Source organism: Coenobita brevimanus, chromosome 75 (genome assembly GCF_032717465.1).
Source record: "Coenobita brevimanus isolate Jiangsu-jjx chromosome 75, ASM3271746v2, whole genome shotgun sequence".
Taxonomy (NCBI): Eukaryota; Metazoa; Arthropoda; class Malacostraca; order Decapoda; family Coenobitidae; genus Coenobita; species Coenobita brevimanus.
Window position 1 is genome coordinate 21259335 of NC_137028.1, and position 25045 is coordinate 21284379.

Genomic DNA, 25045 nt, shown 5'->3' on the forward strand with positions numbered 1-25045 from the left:
GGACTTTCTGACCATTACTTGGTGGTGGCCAGAATCAAGATCCAAGTAAGATGGAGAAATAGAAGAAGGGAAGGACGGGAGGAAGTAGTTGCAAGGAGAGTGGAAAGGTTACAAGAGGATGAGAAAAAGGTAGAATATAAAAGAGAAGTGGAGGAACGATTGAATAAATATGAATTGGAGCAGATGGGGGACGTGGAAGGTGTGTGCAAAATATTCACTGAAGAAATATGTGCAGTATGTGAGGTGGTGTGTGGGGTGAAGAGAAGACGGAAGAGGGTGCAAGGAAAAGCATGGTGGAATGAAGAGGTGAGACAGGGTGTGGCAAAAAAGAAGAAAGCATACAATGAATGGATGAGAAATAGGGGCATGGAAGTAGTTAAGAGGCGGAATTGAGAGTCATATGTAGAAAGGAAGAGAGAGGTGAAAAGATTAGTAAGAGAGAGTAAGGAGAGAATGGATGAGGAATTTGGAAAGAATTTGAGTGTAAAGTGGAGGGACTGTAAGAAAATGTTCTGGAAAGAGGTGAAGAGAGTAAGACAGGGTGGCAGTGAAGTTAGCAGGGAAGTGAAAGATAAAAATGGTAGATTACTAGTGAAGAAGGGAGAAAAAATGAGATGGAGAGATCAATTTAAGGAATTCTTGAACATAGAGAATGAAAGTAATGCGAGTATAAGTGGCTGGGGAATGGCTGGGCGAAGGAGGAAGGTGAGAAGACAGGAAGAAATCAGTAGGACAGAAGTTGTGGAAGCAATGAAGAAAGTCAAATTGGGGAAAGCCCCAGGATTTGGTGGAGTGTATGGTGATATGCTGAAGCATAGGGGATAGATAGTAGTAGAGTGGATGTGGAAGATGTCCAGATTGGCCTGGCAGAAAGGTAGAGTCCCGGAGGATTGGAAGTTAGGTATAATTATTTCCTTGTACAAAGGAAAAGGGGAAAAAGAAGTGTGTGGTAATCATAGAGGCATTTGTCTTCTTAGTGTAATAGGAAAAGTGTATTTTTTTTTTTTTTTTTTAGCAGATAATGAATGGAAGGAAAAACAAAAGGGAAAAAAAATAAGTCCATGTGCCTAAAGGCATCCTCCATTCATAAAATACCCATAGTAATTGGACTTGAACTAAAGTGGATCAAATGTTTGTGGGAAGCAACTCCCAGGAAGCGAATTCCAGAGAGTAGTAGTTCTGGCGATAAATGAATTTTGATAAGCAGAGGTTCTGCATTGCGGGGGAGAGAGTGTGAATTCATGGGCGCTCCCAGCTGCCCGAGTATTTTGGGAGAAAATGTGAAGAGAAGGAACAATTGAAGACAGTTCGTCTGAACACTTACGGTAAAAATATCTATAAAATAATGCTTAAGAAGCAACATCTCTATGTACTGATAATGGAGGAAGGTCTTGCGTGATGGCAGGATTATTGATTAATCTAATGGCTTTATTTTGAATTTTCTCCAACTGCCTCAATGCAACCGCTCCACATCTACTCCACAGTGGTGAACAGTATTCGATCTGAGAACGCACATGACATTTGTATATTGTGGCCATCTGCTCGTCAGTGAAGAACTCACGAACTCTGTACATAAGTCCCAATTTTTTGGAAGCATTTTTAGCAAGGGATTTAACATAAGCTGTCCTGCTTAGGCTGAGGTTTAGACTAACACCTAGGATATCAATTGTAGTGGATATGGGAATATTGACATCATTTAAAATTATATGAGAGTCTGAGTGATTCTTTCTATTGGAAAAATTAATGTATTTAGTTTTCTGACCATTAAATGAGACCAGATTTGTTTGTCCCCATTGATTAATTTAGAAAGGTCCTGGTTCAGAGAAATAGCTGTGTTTATTTGGGAATTTATAATATTAAATTGTGTAAAGGAAGTACTAAATGTGAAAGAACTATGAAGGGTCGAGTCATCAGCATAAGAATGTATTGGGTTGTGTGTGACAGATAGGAGGTAATTTATATGAATGAGAAAGAATGTTGGCGCCAAAACTGATCCCTGAGGTACGCCAGCATTTATGGAATGAAACTGAGAATAAATACCATCTACCATAACCCGTATTTTTCTATTATGAAGGTAAGAAGAAATTAGAGGAACCAGTGATGCAAGGCCATAGTGTGACACCTTAGACAATAAGGCCCGGTGCCATACTCTGTCAAATGCTTTTGATATATCTAGTGCTATTGTGTGTGTTTCAGCGTGTTGGTCTATTGTTTTGTTAATCTGATGGGTAAAAAGGCAAAGAATGTCTACAGTTGAACGTTCTTGTCTAAATCCATACTGCCGATCATTGATTAATTTATTGATTTCTAGATGCTTGATTATGTGTTTGTTAATTAGCATCTCAAAAACTTTACCAAGAATGGAAGTTATTGCAATTGGTCTATAGTTTGATTGATCAGAAGTTGCCCCCTTTTTAGGAACAGGATGGATATTTGCTTCTTTCCAAGAGGCAGGAAAATTAGAGGTACGGATGCATAAGCAGAAAATTCTGCCAATACAGGAGCCAACACTGAGGAGCAATTTTTAGGTACTATTGAAGGAATTTCATCTGGACCAGTAGCTTTGTCTGCTGAGAGATTCTGTAATTCAGCTTGTACGTATCTGGTGTGAACGTTGAAAGGAGATATTTGAGGGGAATCAAAATCAAGTACAGGAATATTGTAATTTTCTGTATTTAGGGTTGAGTTTGTTGAAAAAATGTCAACAAGAAGTTTGGCTTTTCCACGTGGGTCACTTACTAGATTTCCATTGGGGGACTGTAAAGGTGGAATGGAAGAGGAGGTAGTGAAGTTAGTTTTGAATGAATTAAGGGTTGACCAGAATATTTTGTTATCATTTGGGTTGTTTAGTAGTTTGTTAGCCTGTCTATGCAGAAAGTTTGATTTAGAAAGATTGATGATAGTTTTAGCATGGTTTCTGATATTTCTATAATAGTTAAAGGCTTCTTTGGTTTTGGTCCTTGTATAAGTGTTATAGGCTATTGTTTTATGTTCTGTTACTCTAGCACAATTGTGGTCAAACCAATTAGGAGAATTACATCTTTTTCTGTAACTATGATGGGGAAAGAATGTTTCCATGCCGAATTTAATGAAATCCTGTATGTGGCCCAATGTGGAGTTTGCATCTTGGGAGAAAAAGGAGGTCCAAGGAACATCCATGAAAAATTATGGAGTCTCTCCCAGTCTGCCCTGTCGTAGTGCCATTTAATCACCACGACCCGTTCAGAGCAGGAGGGTGTGGTAGGTGTTAAACCGGTGGCATGAATCAGACAATGATCCGAGGATCCGAGGGGGGACTTCACTTCGACACTATAATTATCTGAATTGGTTGTTAGAAACAAGTCCAATAGGTGAGGATTTTGATCGGGGTTGTCTGGTACATGGGTGGGTTGACTAACTAACTGGGTGAGATTAAATGAGTCTGCAGATAGCTCACATTCAAGACCAGAGTCATCAGTTCTGGCTGAATAAGTGAGCCATTCAACATTATGGACATTAAAATCACCCAGAATAGTAATTTCTGATGCAGTATTAATGCTGAGGACACTTAGTTGTGAAGACAGAGAGTTAAATAAACTGGGCTCTGGAGGGGCATTAGGGGAACGATAAACACAACAGAAATACTTAATTTTACCAAAAGAATTTAATTTGTATATGGAATAGTCGAAATAAGGACAATTAAATTTAGTAATCTCCTCCAGGGCAATTTCTGATTTAGCAAGGCAACATATGCCTCCTTTGGATCTGAAATTTTGAATCAAGATAAAACCAGGAAAATTAAATTTAGCTAAATCAGAGGTGGAACTTACTTGTGTCTCTGTCAAAAATAGCAGATCAGGGGATTCAAACTGGAGGAAATTTTGAACTGAATTGATGTTGGAGTGAAATCCCCTAATATTGCAAAAGAAAATTTTACTGCACTGACGAGCAGATTTAGGGCGCCGCAACACTGGAGGTGGCACAGTCGCTTGTTGACGACCGGGAGGGCCTTGCGCAAACGACCCAGCCCTGCCGGTGGTGGTCACCCGAGAAACCACCACACTAATTCCCAGTATAGCACCAGCCATGGTTCTTCTTATGGAATGGAGAGCAGGGATGTGTTGTGAAATGTGTATGATATGTAATGACAAGGTTGATGTTTTATGGAGAGAGGATAGCTGGTTTAAGGCAATGTGATATAATGTGGATGTGTGTGTTGTGTAAAGAGGGCAACCTGATGCCCTCTCATGTTTGAGGCAGAAAGATGTGTAACCAGCTGCAAAGGCCTAGGAGAGAAAATGGAATCCAGGTTATTCCCTGAGTCTCCCGTTACCATGGCGGTAGTACTTCCCTGGGCGGGGCTGCCTACCCCTACTGACAGAGTTAGGGAAATAACAGAGGAATTAGTTAGAGAAGAACAGGGAGGCTTTAGGAAGGGAAGAGGTTGTGTAGATCAGATATTCATTCTTAGATCTTTAGTGGAAAAGTTTGTAGAGAAGGGAAAGAAGTTGTATGCAGCCATCATGGATTTGGAGAAAGCATATGACAGGGTGAATAGACAAGGATTGTGAAAAGTATTAAGAATATGTGGAATAGATGGGAAGTTGTTGAATGCTGTGAAGAGTATGTATGAGGGTGCTAAGGCTGCAGTGCATGTGGATGGTGAACTGAGTGAATTTTTCTCTTTGAAGTTTGGGTTAAAACAGGGATGTGTCATGTCTCCATGGTTGTTCAATCTGTACATGGTTGGGGTAATAAAAGAGGTACACCCTCTCAAAAATGTTTAGGCACCCCTTGCTCTGGTACCCTTAGCAACGATTACTGTTACAGACGGCGAGGATACATGGTGTGGTTAGTACCCCTGTACCTCTCTCCCTCTGCGACTGGATTTCATCATTAGCAGACAAATTAACACACATGAGCAACGCAGGGCCAGAGATACCAACCACGCACCGTAATTCAGGAGTTGATTCAAAATGCCTCGTGTGGTGTGGCATAGTGTATCGTGCCGTAAGCAGTGGCGTCACCAGGGGGGGGCTAGGGGGGCTTAGCCCCCCCAAATCAAGGACTCAGCCCCCCCAAGATTGCAGCCCCCCAAAATAATAATAATAAAAAATCACCAGTTTACATAGTATGCTTGCAGCTCGGCATTGACCCACCTAGCTTTCCCCCAACCCCCTAAAGCCAATCCACTTTTATTCGTGCATCCATATTAGTTTAATACAATATTATTCATAGCTATATAATATGATTAGCTATTCACAATTTACGTAAACCTGACTCAAATCATAATAGTTATAATATATTAGTTTCTCATATACTTTTTCCAAGCTTGGTTTTCTTTGAAATATATTTATTGCACAAAGAATGCAAGAATGTATTACATTTATCAGATTTATTATATATTTACAGTATATAATATATATTAATCACGGAGCTTTAAAATTGGATTATGCAGTCTAAAATATCTGATCTATGCAATTTTTTTACAAATTCGAATGTTCAGAGTATCGGAACTCGGAATGTTTGTTTACAATTGAGAAGTGTCTGTGAACTGTGACTAAATTCTGTGTTGTTTTCGGTTTTATTTGAATGTATTGGTTTCAGTGGCTGTATAGACTTTACTACGTTCCGGTATATTGCTAGCCACAGATATGAGATCCAGCCTATACTCTATACAAAGAGTCAGCAGTACTTAGTTGGTTCAGTCGACACTCGACTGTCAAAACTGAATGTTATTTCCCTTTTATAGGCTATTCTACAATAATACATTTGCGGATCTCAGCCAGCAGCCACTCAAGTGATGAAAAGGTCATCTAAAAATCCTCAGGGACAGGGTGACATAAGTAAAATTCTTTCGCACCCGCACCTCCAAAGATGACTCAGATGAGTGCCAATAAAAAGTGGCTGTTATTGGGAATGAGGTGCCAGAAGCAACCCCAGATAACCCCAAAGCTGAACCCATTCAGACATGTGTAAGTAGCCCTATATCAAACTATTTCAGTAGTCATTTTATGAAACTTACCGGTAGGCCAGGATTTTTTTTTTTTTTTTTAAATTGGCTAGACCTAGGGTATTTCTCATTGTTGCAAATACACTGTCCTAAACGTACAGAGTGGGAAAGTAGGCTAAAACTCTCTCTCTGCAATGAACTGCAATTTTAGTTTACATTCACTGATACGTAATACTTTGAAATAAATGAAAAAAAAAAAAACATCCACATTGCATTATGTCACGGTATGGGAGGATATCAGTTTTTATAGAATACAATTTTTTTTTTTTGTAATTTTGTTTTATCAAAATGGTTTTATAATGTAATTGCTTTATGAATTGGAGTTACTTGTTTTAGAATAATATTTTATAATTTTTGTTTTTTTGTGAATGGCTTTGTTTTCCTATCACAATACCGGTAATGGAAGATAAATCTTGGCAATTATAGCTATATATATACATTGAATAAAGAGCTTCTTTGAATTATCAAATTTAATATGGTAAGACTAAGAAACCGTTATGATACCACATACTACTAGCAATTGAAGAAAAACTATTATCTACAAAAAAGCTTTATACAATTACCTTGTACACGTTATATCATAAGGGTTATTGATGCCTGGTATTAGGCCCATCAATATTATTGTGTCCTATAAGTTTCTTATTAATAGCCTATGAAACCTTATTTTACTTTTTCTTCATCTATAGGCCTAAAAAATGCCCCTAAAGCTGCTCAATTTCCGAAAAATTTTCCGGGGGGGCTTACAGTGCCCCCCCGTACCCCCCAGCTGCATAGGCTCGCTTCGCTCACCCCCCCCCCCTTCTACATACACCAGGGCTACAGCCCTCCCAAAATCTAACCCCTGGTGACGCCACTGGCCGTAAGGGTGCCAAAAAAATTTTTTATAGCCTGCACAAGGTAGGGCAGTGGATGTTGGAGTGGCCCTAGTGAGAGGGGGTAGTGTTTGGAAACTCCCTGTACTGTTGTTTGCAGATGATACCTTGTTGTTAAGTGAAGATGAAAGGGAGCTGCAAGGCTTAGTGGATGAGTTTGGGAGGGTGTGTAAGAAACAGAATCTAAAGGTGAATGTCGGGAAGAGTAAAGTGATGGTCTTTGAGAGACGTGAAGTCAATGAATGTACAGTGAGGTTGGATGAGGAGGAAATGGAAAATGTGAGTACGTTTAAGTACTTGGGGAGTGTGATGAGTAAAGATGGAAGTTTGGAGGGTGAAGTGCTTGAAAGGGTACAACAAGGAAGAAAGGTTGCTGGTTCCTTGAAAGCAGTGATAAGAAACAGGGAAGTGAGCATGGAAGTGAAAAAGTTACTACATGACAGTATTGTGATACCAACTCTAACGTATGGAAATGACGCTTGGACGTTGTTGGAAGGACACAAGTCAAGAGTGAGAGCAGTGGAAATGAGTTATTTAACCCTTTCGCTTGGGGATAAGTTTGTAAGTTTTCCCGGCTCTGACACGCAGGCTTTTTTTTCCCTTCCCCCTGGCGCCGCGTGCTCCAAAAATGTGTATTCTCGGCTTATTTTCACCACCCAAACATATTTATTTTGCTTCAAAACCCATATATTCCTATTCGCCGATGTTTATTCTACACGATAAGCAAAAAAAAAAAAAAAAAACTATACATACGTTAGGTCGCTTGGAAAAACATTTGGGATCATAGATTTCACTTTCAACATCACAAGTCGAATGTTTACTAATCAATCTCTACATGTTAGACATCAGTCAAAAGAGAATTTTATTATCTTTCGAATGGGTCAGGTCCCAGTTTGATACGATGTATGATCTTCGAGTAAAGAGAGAGAAAGAAAACCCATTTTCGACAGAAAACAAATTTGTTATTCGGGGAGGGTTTGCGAAGAACTTTCAGTGGCACCTTTGTTTTTATTTCATCATCCTATGCATAATTTCATCCTATTTCTTCTCAGTAAAGAACGGTGATCCTTGTCCTCATAGTCTTCGAGAAAAATGCAAAAAAGTGCGGCATATTTTGCCGCACGCTGACCCACCAACAGCCGTGCTCACTTACGCTAGTTTCCCGTAGCGCGCAAACACTGTTATGCTTGCTAGCTTCACTTTGTTTTGGTTTCATACCAACAACTATTTCACATAATTACTTCTGTTTTGTTTTTAGTCCTCTCAGAAACCACACATGAACACTAAACCTGTTGCTACCAACTGAAATTGAAGCTGTACTTATTTCCCTGTCATTTGTGTTGAGGTAAAAAATAATATATATATATGTATATGTATATATACATATATATTGTTTTTTACCTCATATATGGGGGAGGCAGTGCCTGAGTCGATAGAGAGGCGGCTTGCAGTCATGATGGACCCAGGTTCGAATCCTGGCTGGGGCAGGGGACAGTTTAACCCGTCACGTCCCAAGGTTTTCCGCACCTATGACATCCCCCAGTCCCGAGCCTTTTTGGAAAAATTTTTTTTTTTGCTAAAACTTCCGCTTAGGTCGAGAAACGAAGGAAAATCACAAAGAAAGTGGTTCCCGCGGTCTATAAGTGGTCCGTACAGGTGCGGTTCCCCCCGGCAGGTATGGTGTTCTGTAATGGGCTGGATATGCGTTTACGTTTTCTATGGTAAGGAATAATGGGAGAAACAACACACAGCACCTCTATATTTATTGAATTTGAACTAATAAACAATAACAGTAACAATATAATGGATTTCAGACACATATATATGAAAAATAAGCATTGTACCATCGCGCGAGCATAGCGAGTTTGGTCCGAGTCATAACATGCTATATGCTAAGTGTCTGGTATGAGTCAACCTATCATTTTTTTCTAATTGTATACTTCTGTTTCAATGACATTTTACCAATTACAACTGTTTGTGTTTTCAGATGTTTTCATTCATTATGATGACATGCAGCATAAGTATAGCGCACATCAGCTTAATAAGCGCACTCGCTATGACTCGTATTTCAACATACCAAATTCTTTTATCACTTTCCAATTATTTTCCCCTTTACATAGAACCTTTCCTCCACCACTGTAAAGGTTTTCAATTATTTTCATTCATTACGAGGGCATTTAGCGACATGCTAGCGCATATTCACGTAGCAACCACGATCTCAAACACTCGTGTTTCATCATCTACTTTATTTATTCACTCCACTTATAATTTCCCACTTACATTACACACGTTTACACCCCTATAATGCACTGTACATACTTACTGCCATTATTTATTCAAGTGAGCGTGAGAATATCGCCTGAAAATACCCTCGCAAGGAATGTTTCGACAAACATAATACTCACACACTTATATACTAATTCACTCACACACTTATATACTAATTATTCACTTTATCACTTGCTGACTTATATTTTGACTAATACGTGCCTTATTCATTCAACTAAGCGTCAGGAAATGGCATCTCTATACACACGCTATGAATATTTGACTTAGAATATATATCATCACTTACAATAATTTGAACTTATACCCGTAAGAATTTCCAATAATAATAATTATATAATTACGGGCCGTATTTATTGCACTGAGCGACAGAATATCGCATCATAAAACCCTCGCTATGTAAGTTTCAACTTAGGGCAGATTTATATACTTACATACAATGTTTTCAATTATGTTCTACCCGTATGCACTTTATACTAATATTTGGAGATCAACATGACTGATAATTTCACTGAGCGTCTGTCTGTCGCATTTACCTCATAATTTCTACGTCCTTTCGCATTCACACCATACTAAAATTGCATCAACGTGTGATATTCACTAAAACATGAGTGAATACAGAGACCCACGTCACACTGCACGCACTCATAGCGGGTGTCCTTCCTCTGTGTCGTGAGTCTCACCTGGGAATTACTGCACACGTGACACCTGCGTTGGGGCCTAGGTCTGTTTGGCTGGGGAGGGATAGGAGTGGGGAAATGGCGGCCGGATATTCTCTGGGGAGTTTGGGCAATATGGGCAGTACGGGTGCGATGTTGGGCCTTTCAACAGCATACTTTGCAAAGATTTCTCTTGTGAGCTCCCTCACAAACCCTTCAAATGTTTCCTGAACTCCTGTTGTCATGGCGTGAAGGTGGTGGCAATTCAGAGCAGTGATATCTAGCAAGTGAAAGAACAGTTTTTTATACCACTTCATCGTGGTCCTGGCACACTCTACCGTCGATATCATGGAGTCTGACTGGTCCACGAGGCGCATGTTTATATTGTAATCCATAACACACTCAGGTTTCCAAACACGACGCCTGTTCTCGCTACGGTAATCTACGGAATCAGTACGGTGCATCAAGGGGCGGTGAACCGTGGACAAGAGGCTTACTTCTCTGTTGTGGTTCCACATTGTTGCAAGGATGTTGTTGGCTTTGAAGAAGACAACCTCATTCCTTGCAAGTTTCCGCCCTACCTTGGCCATGTGACGCCGGTTCACCTTTACGGTTCCACAGACTCCCGTTTCATGTGTGTGAAGATAACGAGCGAGAAGAGGGCTAGTGTACCAATTGTCGAGGTAGAGAACGTGACCACGATGAAGGTAGTCTTCTATCATCGTCTTTACCACTGCTCCCGACAGTCCAATACTTCAATCTTCTGTTATGTCTGTCTGTGCACCGGTGTACAAGACTGTCTTGCACGTATCCAGTCCTACAGTCGCACATAACAAAGATCTTGAACCCAAAACGGTGCCTTTTGCTGGGTATATACTGTCTGAATGAAATATTGCCTCTCCACAACACGAGACTCTCGTCTATGACGAGGTCTCTATAGGGATAGAATGAGGAACGAAAGGTTTGCCTGAGGTGATCAAAGACCAACCTAATTCGCCTCATTTTATCAGTGTTGTTTGCATTTGCAGGGTCATGAGCATCATAGAAATGGAGGCGACTTAGAATTTGTTGAAACCGATTATGGCTCATCACATGACCAAATATTGGGGTAAACATAACAGGGTCCCTCGTCCAGTAAGCAGGAATTCTATTCTTTCTTATAATACCCATCAAAAGGACCAGGGCAAAAAATAAGAACATTTCTGGAAGGGAGACAGGGTAATCGTAGATGATAGAATGCCTACTCCTTGTTCCCAATCTTTCACTCTCTAGGCGCTGGGCGCTTGCAAACAGGTTTGTTTGGTATACAATCTGCTCCACAAATGCCTCACTGAAAAACAGGTGGAAAAAATCTAACCTGGTGGAATTACGGTGAATTCCTGGAGCAATGCAGCCAAATCGCCCCTGCTCAGTGAAGGGGTGAATGAGGGGAGAAAAATCACTCCCATCCTCCCAATCCCATGACACAAATCCCTCGTCCCCATCATCCCCATCACCGCCTTCGTCTGGGTGGGGAGGATATCCTGGTTGGGGAGGTGGGGGAGAAGGAGTGCGGAGGGCTTCCCCACTGTCACTCCTCTTCCCTCTGCCTTTACCCTTTCCCTTTCCCTTACCCTTACGGCCTTGAGGAACATTAGGGGGCTGTGGGGATGAAATAGGGGAATATTGGGGAGCAGAAGACGTGCTGGGGAGTGGTTCCTCCCCACCTTCCCCCTCCATGACAACACCACGTGCTTTCTCACGCGCCCTAGCTCAACCACGTGTTAGAGGATATTGGGGAGCATAAGACGTGCTTTGGAGTGGTTCCTCCCCACCTTCCCCCTCCCTCACAACCCCACGTGATAAGGAACGCACCTGCACTGGCCCACGTGATCCACTACGCCGCCTCACACTACGTAGGGAGAGCAATGACTCACTCACGTCACTCTCACTTTCCCTAATCCTCCCTGGACTTTCCCTTTCACTCCCCACTCCCTCCACTTGACTTCCTAGCTCCCCAAACAAAATGCTAGGCCCATACCTGCTCATATGACGTGCGCTCTGGGCCACGATGTGTTATTACCTCACGTCCATACCACGTGGCAGCACATCCCACGGCTCCGTCATTGTCCTCATCCTCGTCCTCGTCCTCGAATTCTGGTTCCAAATCACGCTGGGGATAGGGATAGGATATTGCACGTGCCTTCTTTGCCTCCTGCCCCTCTCTAGCAGCACGGTAAGTCACGTACTGCCGCTTCCTGGGAGACGGAACTTCCTCGTCACTGCTGGTGGTTTCTTCCTCCTCTGGCTGCACATAATCCTTGTCCATATCCTCATTGTCCAGTGGGGAATCACTGTCGCTGGTAAAGGTGTCCAGGGCGACTTGAATTTCGCTGTCTGAGAGACCTCTCTTAGCCTTGTCTGAGCAGGACCATGGCTACCAGGTGAGTGGATGAGTGGTGGGCTAGCGCGGATCGCACGGGGTCGCCGAGTGTCCCCGCCTGGTGGCAGGTAGGGGAAGGTCATGCGAGGGTACGTACCGCAAATCAAGCGCGAATTTTGAAAACTGTCGAAATTATGCACATTGCAATTGCACGACGTACCGTACGTCGCCGGGACTGGCAAATGCAAATCGTTGCAACGTACCCATACGTCGATGGGATGGGGCGGGTTAAGGATTTGAATTTCATAAAAAAAGCAAACTTTCCTAATCTACCAGATGACCCGCCGACATGTCGTAAAAATACCCCAGCTAATACCAATACACCAGTCCTGTATGAGACAGCCCTAGCATATATTCAATATGGACGTTGAGTGTTACCGCCGGAGTGGTGACATGTGGAGGTGTAGGAGGACTACCAGGCCTTAGGATAGGCTGCTGCCCCCAAGATATAGGCCCTGAAGCCTTTGCCCAGAGTCAGACACATAAAAAAAATAAAGGTAAATATATATATAAAAAAAAAAAAAAAGTACTTCTCCAGTGGCGATGATCTTCCTGCAGGACCACATTGGTTGAGGAGTTTAGTCCTGTGTGTGTATGTGTGTGTGTGTGTATGTGTATGTGTGTGTGTGTGTGTGTGTGTGTGTGTGTGTGTGTGTGTGTGTGTGTGTGTGTGTGTGTGTGTGTGTGTGTGTGTGTGTGTGTGTGTGTGTGTGTATGTGTGTGTGTGCTCCACTAGTGAAGGTATCGCTTGGTATGGTACCGATTGAAACAATCACCCATGCAAAGCGGCACATCACATATAGGAAACATGTTGCTTGTGTCTTTCCTCCTCCTCAACTTGACGCACAAGGCAACCTGAGCCTCTTCTTGTCAGGGATCCTCGCCCGGTGGTGGCACCAGAGTGCGATCCAACCTCAATTTGTCGTCGATGACCCAGCAACGCTTGCCTGGATACCCTAGTGCTCTGTGGTCCTGTAGTGCCGGAGCTGCAGGGCCAGGCAAGGGTTCTCCCGATGGACCAGCAACTGGAGGTGGTGGTGGTTATGGCACCCCTGATGGGCCTCCTGCAAGTGGTGCTGGTGGTGATGGTGGCACCTGTGATGGCCCTGCTTCTGGTGGTGCTGGAGTGGGGTCTCCCGCAGGCTGTGCTGGTGCTGGTGGTGACTGGTCCAATCCTGGCGTTGGTGGTTGTGCCTGCTAGGTGCCAGTTGATGCTGGTGCTGGCCGCCGGGTAGGTAGGTCTGGAGCGTGGTGGAGTGTGTGTCCAAATGCGGGCCAGTCCTTTGTGGAAATGCAGAAGATCGTAGATGATCTGCTCCACAAATTCCAGGAGAGTTACTTGCGTGTGTCTGTACTTCTTATACAAGGCAAACGCATTGAACAGTGCCATTTGGATGAAGTAGAATGTGATCTTCTTCGTCCACGGGACAGTTCAGCATTGGATGGAGCAGTACTGGACCATGTGATCGAAATGATCCACCCCACCCATATACCTGCTGTACTCCTCCACAATGACGGGCTTGTCAACGATCCTCTCCACATAGGTTGTCCGCCCGTCATTACCCCGCACCTTTCCTCGAACCCTCTTCGGTTTGGTGTCCACAGTGTGGAAGGTGGACACCATGTTCACAATGCGCTTGTCTCTCCATGGTAAGACTAGCACATTGTTCTTGTGCCTGCATGCTATGACTCCCAAGGGCAGGCTCTTAGCCTTGGCAATGGCCTGCAGCTGGCGTGGCGTTCCTCTAGGCAGCCATAAGGCCCCACACATGTAAAATCCTGCAGTGAAGAGTCATTCGCACAGGGCTACAGAATTGTAATAGTTGTCTATGAACAACTTATAGCCCTGGTCCTTCAACAGTTCCATGAGGCCCAACACAGTGTTCTGGAGGGTACGTGCACCCCCGTGTAGACCTCCAGGTTCCAGATGTAGCCCGAGGACGACTCAGCCAACATGTACATCTTGATGGCGTACTTGCTGGGCTTCTGGGGGTTGTAGATATGGAAGGACAGTCGACCCTTCCACCCTAGAGAGCCCTCATCCAGGCTGAGCTGCTCCTCGGGTAGGTATGCTGACTGGAACCGCTGAAGGAGGTACTCCATTACCGTGCGAATGAGGATGAGCCAATCTTGGTTGTCCTGGGGAATGGCAAGCGTGTTGAAGGAGTGAAAGTGCTTCAGGATGGCGTTGAAGCATCTTCCACTTATCGCCTGCCGGACCCTAGGGTAGTCATGCAGCTTGGAGCTCCTCCAGTAGTGCCTGATGGTCAGCATGTGCATGACACCCATGAAATGGTATAACCCCAGGAACTTGGCCATCTCCTCTTCACTGTAGGAAAACCAGGCATCCAACTGAGTCCCCAGAAATGTGGTGTACCGGTTGGTCTCCACAGTGAGGTATGACAACAACTCCCACGTGAAGAAGAGCTGGAAAAACTGCAAGGGATATGTTGGGATATCCACCTTTATTTCCGGGGAGCCAGTGAACGGCCTATGGTTCGGTGTGAACGGGCCACTGCTCCACCCAGGATCCTCTTCAGCAACGGTGGCGGCGGTGGCAGCGGGTCAGCCAGTCGACACCCTTTGGCCTGCCCTCCGACCCCTTGGATGTCCCCCATGTCCAGGCAGTGGACCACGATGCCCTCGTCTAGGAGGGAACGCCTCGGACGAGGACGAAGACGAGATAGAGGGCTCTGGGGACACCAGTCTCCTTGGCCTGGCCGGTGAGGATGTCACCGTAGCATCCTGCATGGCAGAAGTGGGTGGAGGGGCCATCACAACGAACGATGGCCTGGATTTTGGTGACACTGGCTCGCCAAGGGGGGGCAGAGGGACCTGGAGATTGGGAGCCGACGAAGAGAGCAGTGGGACCGGCAAGTCCTAAAGGTCGGGAGGATTGTTCGGTGAAGCCAGCTGATGATGGTGGTGTGGTCTCCCTTGAAGGAAGGCAGCAGGGCAGCTTCTCTTGCTGACCAGATGGAGTCAGCTCAACCTCCTTCACCCCAGAATGGTCACTCTCACTGTCGCTCTCTGACACTACCTCCTCAAGGATCTGATGCCACTCGTGTTGTGCCAACCCGCATCTCATTTCTGCAAGACTGCTGTCATTGCAAGCCACCTGGAGAATAAATTGCTGTCTCAGGGATTGTGGACCCCGTGGTAGTCCAGTGCTATGGTAGGAGTGTGAGCTGAAATAAAGTAGTCAAGATATGTTATTCACAGCCAGCCAAGAACTTGGCTTAACACTGGCACAACGCAAGGGTTCATGATATACATGTCTGTCCTTGGAAAACATTGTCTCCTACACCTGACTTAGGACACAGGTAAGGACCAGTAGCATGTTGATACCCCTTTCATTTTCTTTGGACATTACACATAACCAAATTTTTATGAGCTACACAGTACATTTCACCACTAAATTGTAGATGGAAGTGCTCCGTAGGCCGTTACCTGTGTGCTAAGGTGTAGCAGATGGTGTTTCCCTTACTAGAACACGCTGCAGTAAGTCAGTCTTTCACTGTCTTTACACATAAAATGTAGCCAAATATATCAGTACATGGGAAACAGAGTAGATTTCACCAAGAAAAAAAACATATGTAAATGCTCGTGTTCCAAACCTCGCATTGCATCTCGCTACCCGTGTCCTAGCTCAGGTGTACGACACACACTCTTCCTTACGAGCACGTGGCTCGCTTTTCACTGTCTTTTCACATAAAACATAGCCAAATACATCAGTACATGGGAAACACAGTAGATTTCACCAAGAAAAAATATATATATGTAAATGCATGTGTTCCAAACCTCGCGTTACATTTTGCTACCTTTGTGCTAGCACAGGTGTATGACACATACTTTTCCTTACGAGCACGTGGCTCACTTTTTCACTGTCTTTTCACATAAAACAACCATATTTATCAATATATGAGATAAACAGTATATTACATCACAAAAAGTACAAGTACGTGACCCTTACCTGTCCGCTAAGGTGTACCAGATGATGTTTCCCTTACCAGAAGATGCTGCAGTGTTCACAGTTTTACTTCACAGTACACATTGTTACATAGCCTATGATTTCATCATCCTTTGTATAATTCTAACGTACAGTATGCTGCATGTTTGATCACGATTCGCCTCGTGGCTTCCATAGTGACCAGGCTTGCGTGTTCTACCTCACTCCCCCCTTCTCCCCCTTATAGTGGAGTAAGTCGTTCTTCCTGTTGTTCAGAGCAGGAGTGTCAACTCTTCGTCCTCTGTGCCCTCATTTGCGCGTCCTTCTTGCAAGTTGAATCAAGCTCTGCCGGCCCTCTATATAATGAGCTCAGTCTCTGCATTAGTTGCCACTTAGATCTACTCCTAATTTTGTTCACATCTCTGTCCTCCCCTGTACAGTGTATTATTATTTTTGTGAGTGCTCAGGAAGTCTCCAGCCATCTAGCTGCTGTATAATTTGAGTTTAAGTATTATTACCATTTTTCTTGTACTGTATAGCCTATTGCGTTAATTCGTAGGCCTGGTAAGGTTTTTGTGATTCATGTAAAGTTTTAAAGTCAGCCAGTGTGAGTAGTGTTTTGTATCTGTGATAATATTATATCTTACTTTAACTGAGCATTATCCGGTTTTCTCATTTTATCAGGGCTGACTTAAATAAATTTGTTCTTGCTAAATCGTGTTAATAGAGGCTATTACAGTTAACCATATATTTAACCTGTTTTTGCCATTACATTATCCTTATGAGTCCTGAATATTTAGTTGTTAGTTTGAGCATTAAACTTTAACTTGTAATTTTACCTAAGTCTTTTGTTTTGAACCTGGAACTTTGTGGGACAGTAGTGATTTTAGTATTCTTACTTGAAGTGTTCATTATCTCTCTCTGTTCCGTAACAACATAATCAGATCCATCATTTTATGAGACATACATGATATTTCACCACAACAGTACCTGATCGAGCTCTGTATGTCACATCTGCGATACTTAAGGTATCCCAGACGATATATTCCGACGAGCACGTGGTGCAGTGTTTACGTTCATCCACACAAGCATAAGATAAGTATATCAATAATACTCATGCTTTATTTCACACAGAAAGCATACGGAATAAATGTAGCAATATGATAAAATGAAATATCCCTATAAACCTCCTGTATTTTATCCCCTCCTGACAACGGCGTGCCGTGGCTAGGCGTAAGTGCCTCCTGCCCTAGCCAATATTCCATCACGTACACTCACTGCACTATACTCCTATCTATTGCACAATAACACTATCCACCATATATCAGCATAAAACAAGGACTTCAACACCTTGGCAAATATTCCCTTCAAGACAACACCGTGTCGTCAGGTGGTTTCCCTCCTCCCTCAGCTAAACCTATCACCATGTCCTTCCTCACTGGCTATTGCACACTATATTCACCTGATTCACTGTCACTTTTTCTTTGGCGTAAGTTTTTATACTTTTAAGATGACAAACGCTTCTTTGCGTATAGTCACAGAAACTTCCAAATGATGACAAGTGCGTCATCATGGGCGAAGGGGTTAAGAGGAGCCTGTGGAGTCACATGGAGAGACAGGCTGACAAATGAGGATGTGAAAGGAGCGTTGTGGTGTGGATGTGGATGTGATAGGAAGCATTAGGAGGAACACACTGAGGTGGTTTGGCCATGTGGAGAGGATGGAGGGTGAGAGACTGACTAGGAGAGTGTACAGTATGTGAGGTGGAGGGGGGGAGAGGGAGGGGGAGGCCGAGGATGAGATGGAGGGATGGAGTGGAATGGTATATGAGAGAGAGGGGTGTGAGTTGGGAGCAGGGCAGTGAATTGGCGAGGACAGTGTGACGTGGAGGCGATTTGTTTGTGGCCACCCCGTACGGGATTAAGGCATCTGGCAATAGATAGATAGATCATCACCGCTATCATCATCCTTGTCATTATCATCATCATAATTAATAATAAAAAATTCCTATCATCATCATCGTCATCATCATCACCCTCGCCATCAACATTACCATAAGCAAACTTATCATTATCTTCAGTTTATTTTTACCGTGACCACTGTCATCATCATCAATAGTTATTTATCGTTATTAAAATTATTCTCAGCTATAATAATCCTCCTCATCAATAGCCGTATGAGTTTGTGGTAGGTGGGGGCGCTCACTATCCACTCACTCAATGCAGTGCTGCTTTGGGTGTCTCTCTTTTCCTCTCTTGCTTCCTTCCTCTTCTGTCTTTCTTTCCCTTATTCTTTCCTATTCCCTCTGCCTACAGGTGACTTTACACTCCCTCTTCTATCTTTCTTTCCTTGATTCTTTCCTCTTCCTTCTGCCTATGCGGGACTCTACACTAAGTGACAAGCCAAATGGTTTCCTGTACACCAGGAAACAATTCACTATGCTGGGTGGTAACCATATAACTAAATTAAGGCGCCTGGTTGTTTAGTGGGTGATTAAGGCGCTCGAATCAGATTGAGCCAGTACAGGTTTATATCCAAGGGATGGTTGAGGTTTATTGCTCACGAGGCTGGTCCCTCTTATCTTAAATGTCAGGATCAACTTGCCTAGCGCCAGGCTCCTACGCTCCCCATGGGGCGATATAGGACTGGATATTGGATGCATGGATGGATTATCGTTTTCTGCCTGTCTCACTGTAGGAACTAAAAAACAGAGGAGGGAGTCCCCAGTTCCCTCACCCCGCCCCTTTTAGTCGCCTTTTATGCCACGCAGGGAATACGGTGGCAGAATTCTTCCTAACACAGCCTGGCCGTAGAGTGGGCCAGATTGTGTTCCCCCCGCCATAGGTGAGGGGGAGAGGCTAAGATATAAGTAAATGTGTGTTTGTGTGGATGAGTAAATTGGGAGTGGTATTCCTGTTTTGGCAACTTCTCTTCTTTTTTTATTCGGGGGGAAGGAGCCTAGGTATATAGATAGGTAAATTATCGTTGTGTCATGGCATGTAAGGGGTGCAAATCGGACTGCGACGTGGAATGTAAGGGGTGCAAATGATGACGTGAAAGAGAGAGAGAAAGAGTGAGAGAGATATTGACAAGGTGCTTGAGGGTGCGAACGTGGATGTATGTGGATTAAATGAAACTAAATGGGGAGGTGAGAGTGTGACAGAATGGGAGTATGGATGGGGTATATGCGCGGGAGTAGGTGAGAATGAGAGGGCAAAAGAAGGAGTGTGTATTGTTGTAACAGATGGAAGGAGAATTTAAGAGAGTATGGATCAGTTGGCTCAAGGGCTGTGTGGGCAAGAATGAAAGTTGGACTACAAATGTGTGCGATTGTGTGCGTGTATGGGCCAACGCAAGATCGTGCAAGCAGACTGAGAGAAGAGTTCTAGATTAATGTGAAAGCGTGCATGGAAAAGTTTGAAAGGAATGAGAGAGTGTTTTTGATTGGAGATATGAATGGAAAAGGTGAGAATGTGAAGGTGGATGGAGTAGTTGGTGAGTGGGATGTGCCTGCAGAGATGGATGGAATGGCAGTGCTTTAGTGGACATTTGTGATGGGAGGAGGTTGGTGATAACCAAATACCCACTTCAGACACAAAATGATCCATAGGTATACTTGGCGAGTGATGAGAAGGGTGAATGGTGAACTGAATGAATGGAAGGGAATGATTGATTATGTGTGTGTGGATGATAGGATGAGAAGGTGTGTAATGGATGCAAGAGCATATAGAGGTTGGGGGAGTGGACTTTCCTACCACCACTTGGTGGTGGTGAGAATCAAGGTCCCAATGAAATGGAGACCTAGAAGAAGGGAAGGACAGGAGAAAGTAGTTCATACAAGGAGGGTGGAAATGTTACAAGTGGATGGGAAAAAGGCATAATACAAGAGAGAAATGGAGGAGCGATTGGGTAAATGTGGATTGGAGCAGATGGGGGACGTGGAAGGTGTGTACAAGATATTCACAGAAGAAATCTGTGCAGCATGTGAGGTAGTGTGTGGGGTGACGAGAAGACAAAAGGGGTTGCAGGGAACAGTATAGTGGAATGAAGAGGTGAGACAGGTTGTGGCACGAAACAAGAAAGCATATAATGAGTGGATGAGAAACAGGGACGTGGATGAAGTTGAGAGATGGAAGAGAGAGAGTTATATGTAGAGAGGAAGAGAGGTGAAAACATTAGTAAGAGAGAGTAAGACGAGAGTGGATGAGGAATTTGGAAAAAATTAGAGTGTAAAGTGGAGGAAATGTAAAATGTTCTGGAAAGAGGTAAAGAGAGACACTGTGTCAAAGAAAGAAGTCGGGGAGTGAGAGATAAAAATAGAAAATTACTAGTAGAGAAGGGAGAAAAAGTGTGCAGATGGAGAAAACACTTTAAAGAATTGCTGAACATAGAGAATGCAAGTAATGGGAGTATAAGTGGCTAGGGAATGGATGGGAGATGAATGGATGTGAGAAGAGAGGAAGAATTCAGCAGGATGGAAGTTGTGGAAGCAATGAAGAAAGTCAAAATGGGGAAAGCCCCAGGAATTAATGGAGTGAGTGTGGTGAAATGTTGAAAAATAGGGGAGAGATAGTAGATGAATGGATATAGATGTGCAGATTGGCCTGGGAGGAAGGTAGAGTCCTGGAGGATTGGAAGTCAGGTATAATGATTCCCTTGTACAAAGGAAATGGAAAAAAAAAAGTGTGTGGTAATCATAGGGACATTTGTCTCCCTAATATAATAGGAAAAGTATATGGTTAGATACCTATTGACAGAGTTAGGGAAATAGCAGAGGAATTAGTTGGAAAAGAACAGGGAGGTTCTAGGAAGGGAAGAAGTTGTGTAGATCAGATATTCATTCTTAGATCTTTAGTGGAATGGTTTCTAAAGCAGGAAATGAAGTTGTATGTGGCCTCCATGGATGTGAAGAAAGCGTACAGTATGACAGGGTGGATAGACAAGGATTGCAAAAAGTATGAAGAATATGTGGAGTAAATGGGAAGTTGTTGAATGCTGTGAAGAGTGTGAATGAGGGTGCTAAGGCTGCAGTGCGTGTGGATGGTGAACTGAGTGAATTTTTCAATTTGAAGGTTTGGTTGAAACAGGGATGTGTCATGTCACCATGGTTGTTCAATCTGTATATGGATGGGGTTATAAAAGAGATAGACGGTAGGGCAGTAGATGTTGGAGCAGCCCTAATGAGAGAGGGCAGTGTCTGAAGACTCCCTGCACTGTTGTTTGCAGATGATACCGTGTTGTTAAGTGAAGACGAAGGGGATCTGCAACGCTTGGCGAATGAGTTTGGGAGAGTGTGTAAGAAAGGGAATCTAAATGTGAATTTAGGGAAGAGCAAAGTTATGGTCTTCGAGAGAACTGAAGTCAGTGAATGTACAGTAAGGTTGGATGAGGAGGAAATGGAAAATGTGAGTGCATTTAAGTACTTGGGCAGTGTGATGAGTAAGGATGGAAGTTTAGAGAGTGAAGTGCTTGAAAGAGTACAATAAGGAGGAAAGGTTGATGGTTCCTTGAAAACAGTGATAAGAAACAGGGAAGTGAGCATGGAAGTGAAAAAGTTACATGACAGTAATGTGACACCAGCTCTAACGTATGGAAGTGAAGCTTGGACCTTGTTGGAGGGACAGAAGTCAAGAGTGAGAGCAGTGGAAATAAGTTATTTGAGAGGAGCATGTGGAGTCACATGGAGAGACAGACTGACAAATGAGAAAGTGAAGGTGCGTTGTGGTGTGAATGTGGATGTGATAGGAAGCGTAAGAGAAACACACTGAGGTGGTTTGGCCATGTGAAGAGGATGGAGAGTGAGAGATTAATGAGGAGAGTGTATGTGAGTGAGGTGGAGGGGGAGAGGGGGAGGGGGAGGCCAAGGATGAGATGAAGGGATGGAGTGGAGAGGTATATGAGAGAGGGGAGTGTGAGCTGGGAGCAGGGCAGTGAAATGTCGGGAAACAGGGTGACATACAGGCAATCTGTTTGTGACCATCCCTTACGAGATTAAGGCGTCTGGCAATAGATAGATAGAATTATCGTTGTCTTTGGGCTCCGGGAACGTGGAAAATAAATCGCTACAGAAGATACGTTACTGAATCTCCAATGCCGCTCAGAATACAGCACATACCTCCAATATCTGTTTTGGAATATGACATCCCATATAACACTTAACTGTGACATGGAAAATAAATAACTACGGAAAATGTGTTTCGGTACCTCCATGTTGTAATATATTGCGTAGCAGACATGGATAATAAATGGCATAGGAAAATGTGTTAGGGTACCTCCATGTTGTAGATCCGGTCCAGATATCGTGTAGCAATGGCCGGGTACAACCATCCGTCAGGCAGGATTCGGACCAAACCACTTTTGTACATCACCAGGTCCTTGCTGGCCTTCTGTAACTCTTCATTGGTCAGGAGTTCGGTCTCATGGCCAGATAAGAGACGTTGTTTGTTCATCCTTATTGGTCTTATTGTTGCACAAGCTGTAGAATGGACAGAAAGGTCAATTGAGATTAGCTTAGGTTTTGTTAGTGAGATTAGGTCATGTTAGATTAGGTTAGGTTAGGTCAGGTTAGCTTTGGTTTTGTTAGTGAGGTTAGGTCATGTTAGATTAGATTAGGTTAGGTCAGGTTAGCTTTGGTTGTGTTAGTGAGGTTAGGTCATGTTAGATTAGGTTAGGTTAGGTCAGGTTAGCTTAGGCTGCATTAGTGAGGTTAGGTCAGGTTAGCTTATGTTAAGTTAGGTCAAGTTAGCTTAGGTTAGGTTAGGTCAGGTTAGCTTAGGTTGTGTTAGTGAGGTTAGGTATGAAAATAATGATAGTTCTGTTGCTACTACTACTACTACTATTACTTATAGAAGTAGTAGTAGTAGTAGTAGGAGGAGGAGGAGGAGGAGGAGGAGGAGCAGCAGCAGCAGCAGCAGCAGCAGCAGCAGCAGCAGCAGCAGCAGCGCAGCAGGGATAATTATCATCATCATCATCATCATCATCCGGACCTCCTTTCCCACCCACGGGCAGGGTGAGGAGTAGCAATGTCCAGACAGCCCAAAATTGCCCAGTCCAATGGGCCACTCTTCCATTCACTCATCATTCAAGCCCCAGGAATCCTGGCTCTGTCGGATACGCCAAAAACATTCACCACGTTCTGTAGCTTCACATAATCGTATCCAACAGAGTCAATCCAGATGCTGCCACGTTAAAAAGGGGTGCCAAAAATCCCTGATCATGCACATCTCCTCACAAAATTCATCCAGCCAGCTCGATCTCCTGTCAGTTCCCTAGCCTCACCGACTTCCAATCCTCTCTTCCTCACACATTCATCCACCATATCTCTCCACCTTCTCCTTGGCCTACCTCGCCTCCTCCCTCCTTCGAATTCACTCAGATATACCTTCTTCATCACTCTGTTGTTATCCATTCTCTCCACATGACCATACCATCTCAGTACACTCTCTTCAATTCTGGTGTCCACCGACTTCCTCACTCCGCATCTTTCACGAATCACATTATTTCGTATCCTATCCACTCTCTGTACTCCACATACATTCCTCAGCAGTCCCATCTCCACTGCTCTTACTCTTGACTTATCATTTTCATGCCACATCATAGTCTCACATACATATGTTAAAGTTAGCACTAACACTCCTTCATGTAAGCCTCGTGCAGCTGCAACACTCAAGCCTGTTTCTTATCAAGGCCTTCATTGCACCAACTACTTTTCTTTCTTGTGTCACTCTACTTTCAACTTCTTTTGCACATTTTCCTCTCTTTTCTATCACTGTACCCAGGTATTTGAACTCACTCACCAATTCCAGTCTCTCTCCATTCACTGTTACATTGCACTGGGAGTCACCTTCTCTCTCAGTAACCATCACTTTACTCTTTTCTACATTTACTTTCAAGGAACGATGCTTACAGACATCAGCAAAACTCTGCACCAGCCTACCAAGTTCTCGTCCAGTACTTGCAAGCAGTACTGCATCATCAGCATACAACAAAGATATTCCATCCATCACCATTCATTACCAATGCATCTCTCTCTCTCCAGTACTCGTGTTTTCACTTCTCTCATCACCCCATCCATATATACATTGAACAACCATGGGGACATCACACAACCTTGTCGCACGCCCACACTGATTGTGAACCATTCACTTAGATGCCCATTAACCCTGACACATGCTTCACTACCATCATAAGAACTCTTGACGGCACCTAACAGCTTACCCTCTACACCGTACATGCGCAAAACTTTCCACAATCCTTCTCTCTCCACTTTGTCATATGCTTTTTCCAGATCCATGAATGCCATAAACACCCTATGGTCCTTCTCACAAGCCTTCTCTACTATCTGTCTCACTGCAAATATTTGGTCCACACATCCTTTGCCACTCCTAAAGCCACCCTGTTCATCACTCACTAGGACGTCTGATATCTCTCCTACTTTCTCTCTAAAAATTCTTCCATATACCTTCCCTACCACACTCAGTAAGCTTATGCCACGATAATTCTTGCATTCACTTCGTTCACCTATATTTTTGTACAGTACAATCACAGCCTTTTTCCACTCTGCAGGCACAGTTTCACTCATCCATGCCTTCTTACATATCTCCAGCAAGCACTTCATTCCATTCTCTCCGCTACATTTAAGCATCTCTGCATACACCTCATCAACCCCAGCTGCTTTCCCATTTTTCAGCCGCTTCACAGCACTCTTAACCTGTGCGAGTGTCACGTCTCCAGGCACTGCATTCCTTCTCTGCACACCCCCAAAACCAATCATGTTTACAGATGCTCTGCTCTCTCTATCCCCATTCATCAGGCTTTCAAAATTTTCTTTCCATCTGGTCTTTACTTTATCTCCATGGGTTAATA

General features: G+C 43.7%; 1 protein-coding gene across 1 annotated transcript in view; it reads right to left on the reverse strand.

Moving 5' to 3' along the window:
• The window catches only part of LOC145408088 (sulfotransferase 1E1-like), a 36969-nt gene extending 14328 nt beyond the window's left edge, over window positions 1–22641 (reverse strand). The window contains exon 1 of the mRNA XM_080278895.1: window positions 22453–22641. Within this exon, the coding sequence (XP_080135021.1) occupies window positions 22453–22629 (177 nt within the window). The 5' untranslated portion in view covers window positions 22630–22641. The remainder of the gene's footprint in view (window positions 1–22452) is intronic.
• Window positions 22642–25045: the final 2404 nt, after the last annotated feature.